This window comes from Cryptomeria japonica, chromosome 1 (genome assembly GCF_030272615.1).
Source record: "Cryptomeria japonica chromosome 1, Sugi_1.0, whole genome shotgun sequence".
NCBI classification, from domain to species: domain Eukaryota; kingdom Viridiplantae; phylum Streptophyta; class Pinopsida; order Cupressales; family Cupressaceae; genus Cryptomeria; species Cryptomeria japonica.
The window spans coordinates 369,700,389-369,713,567 of NC_081405.1; the positions used below are offsets into that span (position 1 = coordinate 369,700,389).

At 38.4% G+C, this 13,179-nt stretch overlaps 1 protein-coding gene across 1 annotated transcript in view; it reads left to right on the forward strand.

The window, feature by feature from the left end:
• The window catches only part of LOC131069107 (uncharacterized), a 98,970-nt gene that overhangs the window by 29,373 nt on the left and 56,418 nt on the right, over nt 1-13,179 (forward strand). Inside the window, exon 5 of the mRNA XM_059218142.1 lies at nt 12,131-12,181. Coding sequence (XP_059074125.1) covers nt 12,131-12,181 — 51 coding nt within the window. The remainder of the gene's footprint in view (nt 1-12,130; nt 12,182-13,179) is intronic.

Sequence of the window (13,179 nt, forward strand, 5' to 3'; positions counted from 1 at the left end):
TCCCTCTTGGATCAATGTAGATGTAGGAATTTTTTTCAACACCTTGAGGCGAGGAATAGTTGTCTTGTATTGGTTGCAACTCATCCCATATTCCTTCCAAGTATTTTATTTTGCTTATGAGCAGCGTTGTTTTATCATAGGCTTGGATGAACTAGGCTAGGAAGTCATCTGCTTGCTTTGAAATATCCTCTATCCTTTTTCCAACCTCTTGGTATGTATTCCTCCCATAGTTCCCAAACTCGCCGCTAGTCGTGCGAGTTATCCGAGTCGCCGAGCCGAGCAGACCTCGCCGAGTTTTTGTGACTCGGCCCGATTCATGGAATATGATATATAATTTCATATATATATAATTGTAAAAGTATATAATTTCAAGATTGTGCCGAGTCATTGCCGAGTCGTTGCCGAGTTGTAGCCGAGTCATGAGTCGAGTTGGCCTTGCCGAGCCCGAGCCGAGTCTGAGTCTGGGAACTTTGATTCCTCCATTGCCTCATGATCATTAGGTGATCCATGAGCAATAGCAATAGGTGGAACAAACGTAGGATCCTCATGCCTTAGGGGATTCAACCCTTTAATGTACTCCTTGAGTCTCTTGTTCTCCATCTCTAGCATTTCTTTCTTCTCTTCAACTCTGTTTAATTGTGCCTCAATAGCCTTGGCAGAATCATTTAGTTCCTGAAACTCTTGTTGCTTCATGGATGGCCCAATATCAATTGTGGTAGCTTGGTAATCCATATGAGTGATCATATTTCTAGGCTTATCAATAGTTGGGATAGCCACCTGCACGATGCGTGCTCTTGAATCATCTCTAGTAATCTTAGAGAACTTCTTTGCCTTCTTCTTTTCTTTAGCCTTACCAATCTGGGCTAAGAAGCAACTATATCTTCAACATGATGTACCTCTATTACTTTCTTTTTTTTCCATACTATTCATCAACCAATCAGGAATTGTAGAGAATTCCATCTTATCTTTGAGTTGTTGATCGTCATCAAGTCTTTTCAAGGCTGAAATAAGCTTATCCACTATTCTCTTTTTACTTAAATCTACCACATCATCACCCAAATGGACCTCAAGTTGAATGGTAGGAGATCCTGGTTGCTGTTCTTCATCTTCATGTGGTGCTGATTGTGCTGATGCATGTTCATCTTGATCATTCTCTTGTAGGATCTCTGTATTGAAAACTTGCTCGGATTCATTGTCCTCTCCTAGCATATCATTCTCCTTAAAGGATGAGGAGCTCATGGTAGATTGAGGAGTGCTAGACTTGTGCTTCTTGTGTTTGAATTCTTGACTAACAATCTCCTTACCTTTTGCTTGTGTTCCTCCAAGCATACCCTTTCTTCTTTTAGGAGCTTGACCCTCCTCATCATTGTTTGCTCTTACATTGCTTTTAGTTATTTCAATCGTCATTGAGCAAAGACTCCTCACTCTTCATTCTCTCATAGGTCAAGGTGGTATGTTGTCTCCTTAGCTCATTTATTTGTTTGTCAACCCATTCCCTGGAGCAATCATTTACTTCTCTCATTAAAATATTCAAATCTACCATCTTAGGCTGTGACCACAATTAGGTGATGGAACTGGCTTGTCCCTCTCCTTCGCATATTGAGGATGAATATCCCATCAACCTTCACTTGATCAAGAATCAAGAAGAAGTTACACTTCCTCTTGAAGTCAACTAACATTGGAGACTACATCTTTCTCATAACTCTGAGCTCATCTATAAGATTCACTCAATAGTCCTTGATGTCTATATTATGTGTAAACTTTTCTCCTCTTGCTGTTGAAATTTTCGTAAATGGATCAAAGCGATTCCTTGCCTTGTATATCCCAAGATGGAAGAATTATAGCTCTTCATTACCTGTCTCTGCTGCTGCTCTGGTGGGGCATATCTCCATCATCTTCCCAAGCATTATAGGAAAATTAATACCTTGCCTATGCTTCCCTTTCTGAAAGCAATCAAAGTCCGATAGCTGCCTCACTACCTCAAGCAACACCATCTTGCTGGTCGAATACCTAGGAAGCTTGTATGGTTCAAAAGTGAATCCTTGAATCCTGAGGTATGTGAAGGTAGGAAACTGAATATACCATGATCCGTACTTCTTTACCAATGACATTGCCTCCTTGGACAAACTCCTATGTAATCCCCCTTGTAGCAACCATGTGATGTGCATGGTGAATGCATTGTTCACCCTTCTATATTGTTCTTTCTCATGTAGATGGAGTTGTGGATAGCATTCATACACCTTGTATTGTCCAGGCTTGTTTCCAATTTTGCCCTTGCATATCAATCCTTTGTATACAATTTGCCTTGCCAGCATGTAGACTAGGTAGGAAGTCATGTAGAAAGTCTTCGTTCTCTCCAAACTCCTCAATTGGATGTCCAGGTTGTTGCATATAATCTTAGCCCAATTGATCATCACTATTCCATTTGATATCTTCTCAGTTAAATAGAACATCCATGTTTCGAATAAGGCTCCTTGAGGTGCCCCCATAATCCCGTTGAGTAGAAATATTAGATCGCTATACTCTTTGAAATTTGAATATAGGAGTCACTTAGGTAACTTAGAGTGGTGATGCCTTGTCTCAAGGACCTACTCATTATTGATGAGCATCATACATGCTTTGGATCCTTTCTTGAACATAGCCTGAGCGTCCTCCTTAGTCCTTACTGACTTGTCTTGGTATCTAGGAATTCCAAATGCTTTGGTTATTGACTCCTCGGCTAGGTATGCAAGCACCAATCCCTTAGGTGTTCCGATTGTTCTTGATTGCAAATCATAGTGCCTTGCAAAGTCAACCATAAGCTCGTTGGATTGTATTGATGGTGGGAAACCAGCAGCATGGAAAATTCCACTCTTCATGATGTTGATTGCCAAGGGAGAAGGGTAGCTGGTTCTTTGTTCCATATATCCTTCGCTCCATCCTCTTCCTATACAGGTACACCATGTTAATGTCTCCAACTTTCTTCCACTTGGAAGATATCTGTAACTCCAGATAGTGTCCTTCAAGGAAATTATTCAATTGAGTCTTCCTTGCAGCTATCCCCGCCTTCGACATGGTACCTGTACGAAACGAGAAGTCAATAACATTATAAAAATAATTTTCCAGAATTAACGTAAGTTCTGATTTCGAATAATTTTCAGACTTGTAAGCTCAGTAAAATCAGAAATTCAACATTATGTAACATAAATCCTAAAAATAATGGAGATCTTGATCAAAAGATAAATGTTTTGCCCCAAGAAACCTGAATTTCAGACTTAGGATAAGTTTGACTTTAATGTCTAAAGTCTGAATACGCCCTTCAAAACTCAGAAAATGAGGGAAATTGCAATCAAATATGTTGTCTCAGCTCTGATTTTTGAATATAAATGTCTGAAGATAGGTCTGAAAATCGTGTTCTATTGGCTGGAAATGTTCTTCTTCATAGCGCAATCCAGGTAGTTGATGCGATTTGTGTCTGCTGAAGCTGGAAATGATACATTTCAATCTGAGATAATGGCTGGAAAAGACATCTCAGCAAATAATGATGGCTGGAAACACTGCGACTTCCCCTTGATGCAATGACGCTTTCAATTAGCAATGGCGTCAGCCCTCAATGTCCTACAAAATGTCTCCAAGGATGGTGTTTGATGTTCAATGGTGGTGCAATGTCCTCAACCACCAATGGCGCCTCCCTTCAATGCCCAAAAGATCTCCCAATGGTGGTGCCACTATAGCCTTAGACAAAATCAGACTTCTTCCAGCTACGGTGATTCGTCAACTCTCCTTCCAGCTCTCCAAGCGTTCAATCAGCGACTCAATGATTATTATAATGCTGGAACACGTGTTTTTATTCAGTACTTTGCTTTTCTCTTTCACCACACAGCGAATGTGGGATAAAAAAATGTGTTAACGAGCCATGTACGAAAATTGATTTGCATTGGGACATTAAAACTTAGTCTTATTTTACCTCTTACTTGTCCACCAAATGCAATGGTAGAAAATTGTTGATCCCCATTGGGACTGATTTGTCCCTAAATTTCTCATTCAATTTTGATTTCCAGCCCTTGGTGGAAAAACATGGGCGCCTTTGGGACACTTGATTTCTTAGTTGAATTCACCCCGTCTTGGTAATTATGCTTCAAGTGGAAATTCGATACCCATCTGGACTCATAAATTTGATCCAACCCTTACAAATCAGCCTCAGGTGGAAATTCACATTGCATCGGGTTTTACTTTCTTTTTAAAATTCTCAAAAAGCTTAATCAAATGCCCCTTGGTGGAAAATTGATGTCCATCAGGACTCACTAACTTAGTCAACTTCTAGCAATTTCATCTTAGGTGGAGAATTGACCTCCATCAGGACACAATGCCCATGTTATTTTTCTCATCACTTTCCATTTTCCCCTCAAGTGGAAAATCGAACCTCATTAGGACACTTAACTTTCACCTTAACTTGGTCATTTTACCATCAAGTGGAAAAACATGGGTCATCGGGATTCAGTTTCCTTGTGCATTTTTGCTCTTGTAATCCTGGTGGAAAAACGACCTCCATTGGGACTCACATTCTCCTTTGTTTTATCCTGAGTGGAAATTCTATAGTCATCGGGACTTTCCACAAAAACATCTTCCTTTGCTTGTAAACTTAGTCTTGGAGTAGAAATTTGACCCCCATCAGGACTTTCATGATCCTTAACATCAAATTGGTATCTTCATGCTCAAAATGGTGTGGAAAAATGACCTCCATCGAGACTTTATGAATTTCACCTTTATTGCCCAGTGGAAAAACACCTTCCATCGAGTCTTTGTGATTTATGACTTAACTGCTCGGTGGAAAAATGTTTTCCATCAGAACTAAGTTGATATTTACACTTTAAAAGTGCATACCCATTTTCATTAATTTGTGCATTGGAAATTCTATTTCCATCGGGACTTTTAACATTTTCTCAAAATTTGAGGGGTGGAAAATAGAAGTCTTTGTGCAATTTTGACTTATTTTACCTCCTAGGAGTGCAAAAACGATTCCTATAGGGACTTTTAATACTTTAGCACAAAATTCACGTCAATTTGCAACAATTTTTATCATTTTCGCTCATTTTAAGGCAAGTTGCAACTTAATACAATAGACTGACATTTAGGATCATTTTAACATCTTTTCAACACTTTGATCCTAATGACACCAAAAATAAAAAATTTGACATTGTTTGTATCGTGAAGACCTGGAAGCATGACCATATCCAAAGACAAGACTCAAACATTTAAAGTTCAAAATTGTCACTTGATTGCCCAAAACCCTAAACTAACAAAATCAAAAAGCAGGAAAGAGGGGGTCCTCGTTTGCAATCGGGTGATGTGTGAAAAGGTCACAATAGGTTGTCAAAGGAATATTAGATGTCTAGGTGGAGGCTTAATGAAAATTAAGCAATTATTATTACAAGTCGTGGCTTTCGTTTATCGGCACTCCCTCTATATTGATCACTGAAGGCGGGCTTCAATATTTCTAATGTTAGACAATTCAATCTACGACAACAATATGATTATTTAGAAGTCTTGTCGGGAGGAATTATTTGAAGGAGAGGAGTAATATAAGCGGAGCAAGAGTTATGATAATTGCAAAGGCATCATTAGTGGCTTGTGGAAGGAGAACGGACTGTTACAAAGTTTTTTTGTGAAGAACAAAATTGACCAAGATTAAATATTTCTGAGAAAACAAGGTCGACATAGCTCTACCATGGTCTCCTTCATTACCGCAATTGCTTCTTAAGGATGGTCAGGGCAATGATTCCAGTGGATACTGTTGTGACGTTTTCACACATCTCCCCATTGCAAATGGGGACCCTCACTTTTTTGCTCGTAGGTTAGTTCTTTTGTTTAGCTTTCTTATCTTGGCAATAGTTTCTTTAGTCATTAACCTTTTGCTTGTAAGAAGATGCAGTGCCTTGATTGTCAGAAGGTGGTCAAGTTAGGGAGTCATGTTTCATGTCTAGAGTACATGGTGGAGCAATGTAATTGAGTTTTAGAGATGAGTTAGTGGATAAGTGCAAAATGTTGTTGTCAAGTTAGGAAGGTTGTCAACGGTGTCAATGTTGCAAGGATGTCAAAGAATGAATTCAATGAAGTCATGATCATATAGAGCTTAAGTGGAGCAATCAATCAAGGAATGTGAAGTATTCCTAGAGGTAGATTTCAAGGAAAAGATAAGTGTGGATGAAATTGAAAATTCCATGAAGTGGTGAAATCCACGACCTCATGAAATCCATGACTTGGTGGAATCCCTGACCTTGAGGTGAGGTGCAACAATTTGTCCACAACTTGCTCAAATCCATGACTTGAAAGGCTCAATGATCAAGACAGGTGAGAGGTGGGATGATCAATCTATCCATGACCTTCATAAATCCACGAATTTAATGACTTGATGCCTAAGAGGAGGTGATCAATCTTTCAAGGAATAAGAGAGGATTATGATTTGAGTGACTTAATGCTTGGAGTGGCTATGACAAGGAAAGTTAACATCGAGTTACCCTTGCAGTAGTGTTATCCTTCACTTGGCAAAATCGATGAGTTGGAGAGATGTGATTAAGAATCCCCGACCTTGAGGTGAGGTGCAACAGTTTGTCCACAACTTGCTCAAATCCATGACTTGAAAGGCTCAATGATCAAGACAGGTGAGAGGTGGGATGATCAATCTATCCATGACCTTCATAAATCCACGAATTTAGTGACTTGATGCCTAAGAGGAGGTGATCAATCTTTCAAGGAATAAGAGAGGATTATGATTTGAGTGACTTAATGCTTGGAGTGGCTATGACAAGGAAAGTTAACATCAAGTTACCCTTGCAGTAGTGTTATCCTTCACTTGGCAAAATTGATGAGTTGGAGAGATGTGATTAAGTTTGTCCATGGATCCACGACTTGGTGGAATCCACAACCATAGAGTGAAGTGCTTGATGAAGATGATTCAAAACTTAGAATGATTGTGAGAAGCAATGCAACACCAAATCAACCTCGCAACCATGCTATCTCCCACTTGGTGAAAACAGTGAACTTAAGAGGTGACAATGAGTTTGTCCACAACCTCAAGAAATCCACGTGTAGGCAAAATCCACGCCCAGGGTGAATCCACGACTTGGTGATCTTGAGGTGATGGTGAGCAAAGGTTGCACTTAATTGAATTTAGCCTTATCCTCCAAATTTGCAAGCAAAGGCAATGGTCAACTTAGACAAACAATGAAGCAATCAACTTGAAGTGGAGGTCAATGAGTTTGTCCTTGAGTCACCAAAATCCACTACTCATGGAAATCCTTTACCTGTGAAATCCACGACTTAGGGGTCATGGGAAGCAGTGATGAAGGTAAGTTGCAAGGTCCCAATGTCTTGATGAGCAATAACGAATATGCCTCGAAGTGAATTGGATAGATAAATCAACATGATGAAGGTGAGTGATGAAGATCAACCCATGACTTGAGCACATTCATGACTTGCTAAAATCCCCTCAAGCATGAGAATAGCAAGGTTGATCCATGAAGTCAAGAAGAATCATTGAACTCGCTCAACCCTTGCTTGGAACGAATTGAAGGAAGATCAACATCATACTGAAGATTAAGTCAATTGATCAACTAAGTGATTGAAGTCAGCAAGCTTGTAGAATGATGATGACTATCCTCCACTCACCAAAATCCATGACCATTTGAAATCCACGACCTAGTAGAATCCACGATCTAGCAGAATCCACGACCTGGGAAAATTCATGACTTGGGCAGATTAGACCTAAAAGATGCAAAATCAGAAACTCAATTCAGATCAGACCTTAAAACATTGCAAAACCAGGCATAGAAATCAGAGATCAAGTCACCATTTTACCATCTTTTAGGATGCATATTAGATTGGGGGTTGGTCAAATCTGTCTGTACCATATGTGTTTGATGCTATCCTTGTTTATTTTGCAAGTATTACAAAGGAAGAGGGTGATGGGGCAAGATAAAAGCATTTCAAGGAAGCATTGCAACAAGGAAAGAAACAAGGAAAGAAAGATCTCCACAACACTTCAACAAGGCTAGGAGGCGTGAAGGAGGAAATTGCAACATCAAGGATGAAAGTCAAGACATCAATTCCAGTGCAGATCATGATTAGGGCTAGGGCTTCTCAGCATTGTACAACACTACATGGGGGCCGCCTTACAAACACAAGGAGGATTGAATAATGAAAGAGAGAGGACTTCACATTGGGAGAGATCAAGCTAAGCAAGGAAGCGAATTGCTCTACATGAGGAACACACCAACATTCATCAACATTGCGAGGGAAGAATAAAGACTTATCACACAAGATGAAGATCAACATCATGAAATCACAAACACTTGTGATGAGTTACAAGGAGTAAGCTGTGGTGGTGCCTAGTCATTTTCAACCCAATCACATCATTCCAAGTCAAAGTGTCTAGATTCGATGCACTTGACTCATCTAACGAGGAGGATAACCACCGCATGTGGAGGCACAAAGTTTGATGTACCTAACCTCATCATTCATTGGTCAACATTCAAAGAAGGACATGTGTCCTAAAATGTAATTTTATCATTGGTCAAGCATTAAATGTAATGCAAAGTTAGTTGTAACTAACCCTAATTAGGGTTTTCTCATGTAATCTTGGCCATTAATGTGGATTTGATCTTGGCCATTCGATTGTATTTATAGCACTATATAAGGCTTGCTCTCCTTATTTGTAAAGGTTAATAGAGAATAGTTAGTAGAGTTAGCAACCAGATCATTAGAAGTAGAGTAGAGTAGGAGGAGAAGGCAGAAATTGTTACCAAGCTTGTAAATAAACATCCTTTTCATTGAATTCATGGTGGATAGTGGTGTTTCTTCTACATATTGCATGGTTTCTTGTTATATCCTCATGTTAGATGAAGTTCATTGATTGTGATAGAGTAATGTGTGGATGTTGATAATTCCTTGGTTCATACTATTTGTGGTTGGATGGTTTTCGATCGTAGTGCATAGTTAGCTTGAACATTAAAATGTGCTAAGTTCAATTGTGGATATGCTTGTTCAAGTTTCACCAGTGTATTGGGTATTTGGATAAATGATTAATGATATGAAAACCTTTCAATTCCCTTGGAAGATATCATCAAATTTGTGTAGTTGTTGGCGACATGGCGAAGCAAAGCTCGGTTTAAGGAATGTGTCTGTCCTAGCATGATCCAATGCTATCATTGATCTTAGGAGTAGTGCATCCTTTTTTATCGTTTTTCCAAGACAATGAGATCTCAAGTTCCAGCCGCATTTAAGCAAGAGTTCAAATACAAATGTAAGTCCCCCTTGTGATTCCAAATTTCCAGCAATATCACATTGACCATTGAGCTTATCCACACGTTAAGACTTGACATTTGGAATCTTGGAGTCATCTCGTATGATCTTAAAGTTTAGCATTAGAGGAGATTTTGTTCAAGTGAGGATACGATACTTGGTATTTTATTCTGTTTATGAATTCCATAAAAAACACATCAACAGATACTATATAGGTTCGTGGGCAAGAGAGGGATATCAGCAAAGGTCTGGCTTATATTGGGAGAAGGTTGGAGTTGAGTCGCAGCTGAGGAATTATACATGAATATGCTGTATGTGCCTGGAATAATCTCTGTAATTTATAGCCAGCGACTTTCAACGCTGGGTATTAAACAATTCCATCGAATGTACCTGCCTTCTCAATGCAGGGGTAAAGCCAATATTATTACTGCTAAACATATTAGATTTGTATTGTTATGAGTTTCTGTTGTTTTACAATTATTTATGTTCTCAATGCTTCATATCAATACAAAACTTTTGATTGCATGCATCCAACAACAAATGCAACAAGTCTGCAATTTCTGAAACAATAGACAGTAGTCTGGAAATTTGAAAAGTTCAGAAATAGTTGTTTTTTTGTAGAAATATTGGAGGTTCCTAGTCAGGGATATTATATTGTGCATAATAGCGAGATCATCATGGAGAGGATGAAGCTCTAGTCTTCTTTGCAATTAGCACCCAAATATGTAGGAGCGGGCTCATGCATGCTCCAACATGCATGCGCCAATCTCATTCTCTTGTAGAATTAGATTGCTTTAAGATTAAAAGTCTATGTTTAGAATTTACTTTTGCTCCCCCTCCCTCCCTCCCGCTCCTGCCCCACCCCAACCTCGTTCATCTATAAAGAAAGATAGGGGTGTGACTAAGATATTCATTCTAGTCTTGACTTAGCATACTATATTTCTTCTTAGATTTAATGAGAAGATAGTTGTAGGTTTTAGATGTCAATATTGTGTATGCTTTTGTATATTAGCACATTTAGATATGATTGTTTTGATTGAAGTTTTCATGTTTTGGGGTTAGATGTTTTGAGTACAGATCTGCTCACAATGGCCAGAAAATTTAACATGGTATTAGAGCATGTTATTTGATTTTTTCTAGATCCGTTTATGGAGTTGACTGCTACCTGTGAGAGGGAGTTGTCGGAGGATTTTAGTGGGTGTGGTTCCCTTGCTTCAACAATTGGAGCAATATAAACTTGTGAGAGCTTGTAGGGTGGTGTGCCCTAATTGCCCCAATGATTGGAGTGTAAATCCACACCTATGATGAGTTGTTCATCTAAGTTATTCATGTCTGACTTGTTTAAGCATGTTCTAGAAGCTATAGGTATGACTAGTCTTGGTCTCAAAGAGTGTGATTATCCAAAGGGTGCTTCCAACATTACACCTTGGAGGTGTAGATTTCAGATACTACTAGAGGAGTTCAATCTTTGGAGTTTTGTGGGGATGAAGGTTGTAGCTCCTACCAACCTTGTTTATTTGTTCAAACATTAAAAAATTTGGCCACAGTTACTAGAGGAGTTCAATCTTTGGAGTTTTGTGGGGATGAAGGTTGTAGCTCCTACCAACCTTGTTTATTTGTTCAAACATTAAAAAATTTGGCCACAGTGAAGCAAATCATCCTAGATTGGGGAAGGACCATTTGTTCTCACATCATAGAGAAGAAGAAAACAAAAGAGATGTATGATCTATTGATCACTCTATACCAAAGTTTGAACATTTCTTGCAATATGTTGCTAAAGAACATGCTAGTGGCACACACATGAGCAGTTTAGACATAGTGGCTGCTTATCTTATGAAGGTTATTGAGCTATGAGTTCAACTTTGGCATTAGGGTGGAGATGGAGGATGATGAGTTGGCACCATAAATATAAATGGTTTCTCTCCATCTTGAGACCTATTTGTTTAGGGTGTTTGTACTTAATGAAGCATAGGTGCAAAACTCGTTGTCCAAAATTGCTCATGACTTGTGGAATAGCTTGTCATTGTCTCACAAGTTGCTCACCAATTTTTGGGCGAAAACTCTCTGGAAAAAAAAACTTGGGCACAGTTCTATAACTATCTTTGCTTGAAAAAATTTCCATTTTGTTTATTTCAAATGTGTGTTTTTTGAGCTCAATGTTTGGCTAGGGTTTACAAGCATTTGACTAGGGATTATAGGTGTTTGACTAGGGTTTATAGGCATTTGACTAGGGCTTATAGGTGTTTGACTAGGGTTTATAGGTGTTAAAGAGATTTTTTTTTAACTAAAGGTAAACAAGTTTTTTTGGAAGGGGCCTTGAACCATTTACAACCAAACAACAAAAGCACAACAAGCAACAACTCAAAACTCCCACATGAGAGAGGGTTACAACAAAAATTTTCAAGCCAAGACACAATGTTGCCACAAAGCATTAGCAAAACAAACAACCGAATAGCTATGATCTTTTTTATTTCTTAAGTCAGATTTCCTGATTCTATGGTAAAGTTTCAAGTTTTTATCCAATCCAGGGTTTCTAATCTATAGGATTTATGGCAATTTTTAGAGTTGTGTTGAGATTATAGCACCACCTTTGTACCTTCAGTATCCTTCATTTTGTGCATCTAACAGCTAAATTTAATGACATGGAAGAGCTACAGGGTACTTTCAGGATTTTGTTCATCCATACATATGTAATAAGTAGCAATAGCTTAAGCTTTTGAAGGAATATATACTCTTAATCAATGGTCATTGTATTGTAGATTTTGTATTTTTGGTATAACTTGAACTTCCCAATTTGAAGCAGAGAGGAGTTGTAAATTGTAATAGTATGGCATGTTGCTGGCTTTTGCAGTTTTGAAGGCGTAATTGTGACTTCAATTGAAGCCAAAAAGGCAATATCAAGGTAAGCATCTTTTCAGTTGCTTGGTACATTGTTTGTGCTTTCTTGCTGTTTCGCTATTCTAACTTTTCTTATTTCCTCTCCATTTTATATATCAAATCTCCTAATTAATTTGGAAATCTTTGCGGTATTGTTCTGCTTAAAATATCTGGCATAATCAGCGTTTGGTACAAGTGATTGGTAACAGCTATTATGAATGGACCTTTTTCTTAGGAATTTCCTGATTTAAATTGTGGGAAATGTCTCATAGGCCCATGTTCTGCATTGCAAGACCTTGCGCAAACAAGGGATAATTCAGAATACCATGAAATGTTCGTGTCCAGATCAAGATTGGGGATTAACTGAAAATGTGAAAAAGAAGAAAAAATGCTGTTTTTAAAGAAAATCAAAACCAAATTGCTTGCATGAATTTTGAAATATCTATTTTTTTCATTAATTTTGAGATTGCTGATTGCATAGTTTGACTTCAATGTTTGAATTTGAAAATCAATTACAAAATAAAGTCACAAAGTCAACCTCCAGAATACAGAGTAACAAAATGTCAAAAAGTGAGGGGGGCCAATGAGGTAACTCCGACAAACAAGCAATAATCCTAGTAGCAAGTTTTAAGAGCATATACTTCACTAATGTTGACAAAATAGAGGACTTGGGAGGAAAAACAAGGTAATGCAGTCATTGGCATAGGAATTATTGGAAACATTGTCATAATGAGTGATACAGAAGGAAACGGTATCATCATTGAATGCAGAAGATAAATTGGAAAGGAAAGAAGTCATAGACACAGGAATAAATCTCTAGACTGGAATATGGGTTAGAATTCTGAAATGAAAGCCTAAGGGGGAAGAAAACAGGTTTGGAGCAGAGCCCCAAATATTTGTTTTTTGTCTTGTAGGAAAAGAGCTGTATAAGAACATGTGGTTCACCATAATGAAAGTAGTAATAGGATGTGCAAGATGCGAAGCTGCTGAAGACTCTGCTTGACCTGTTTTGATCAAATATAA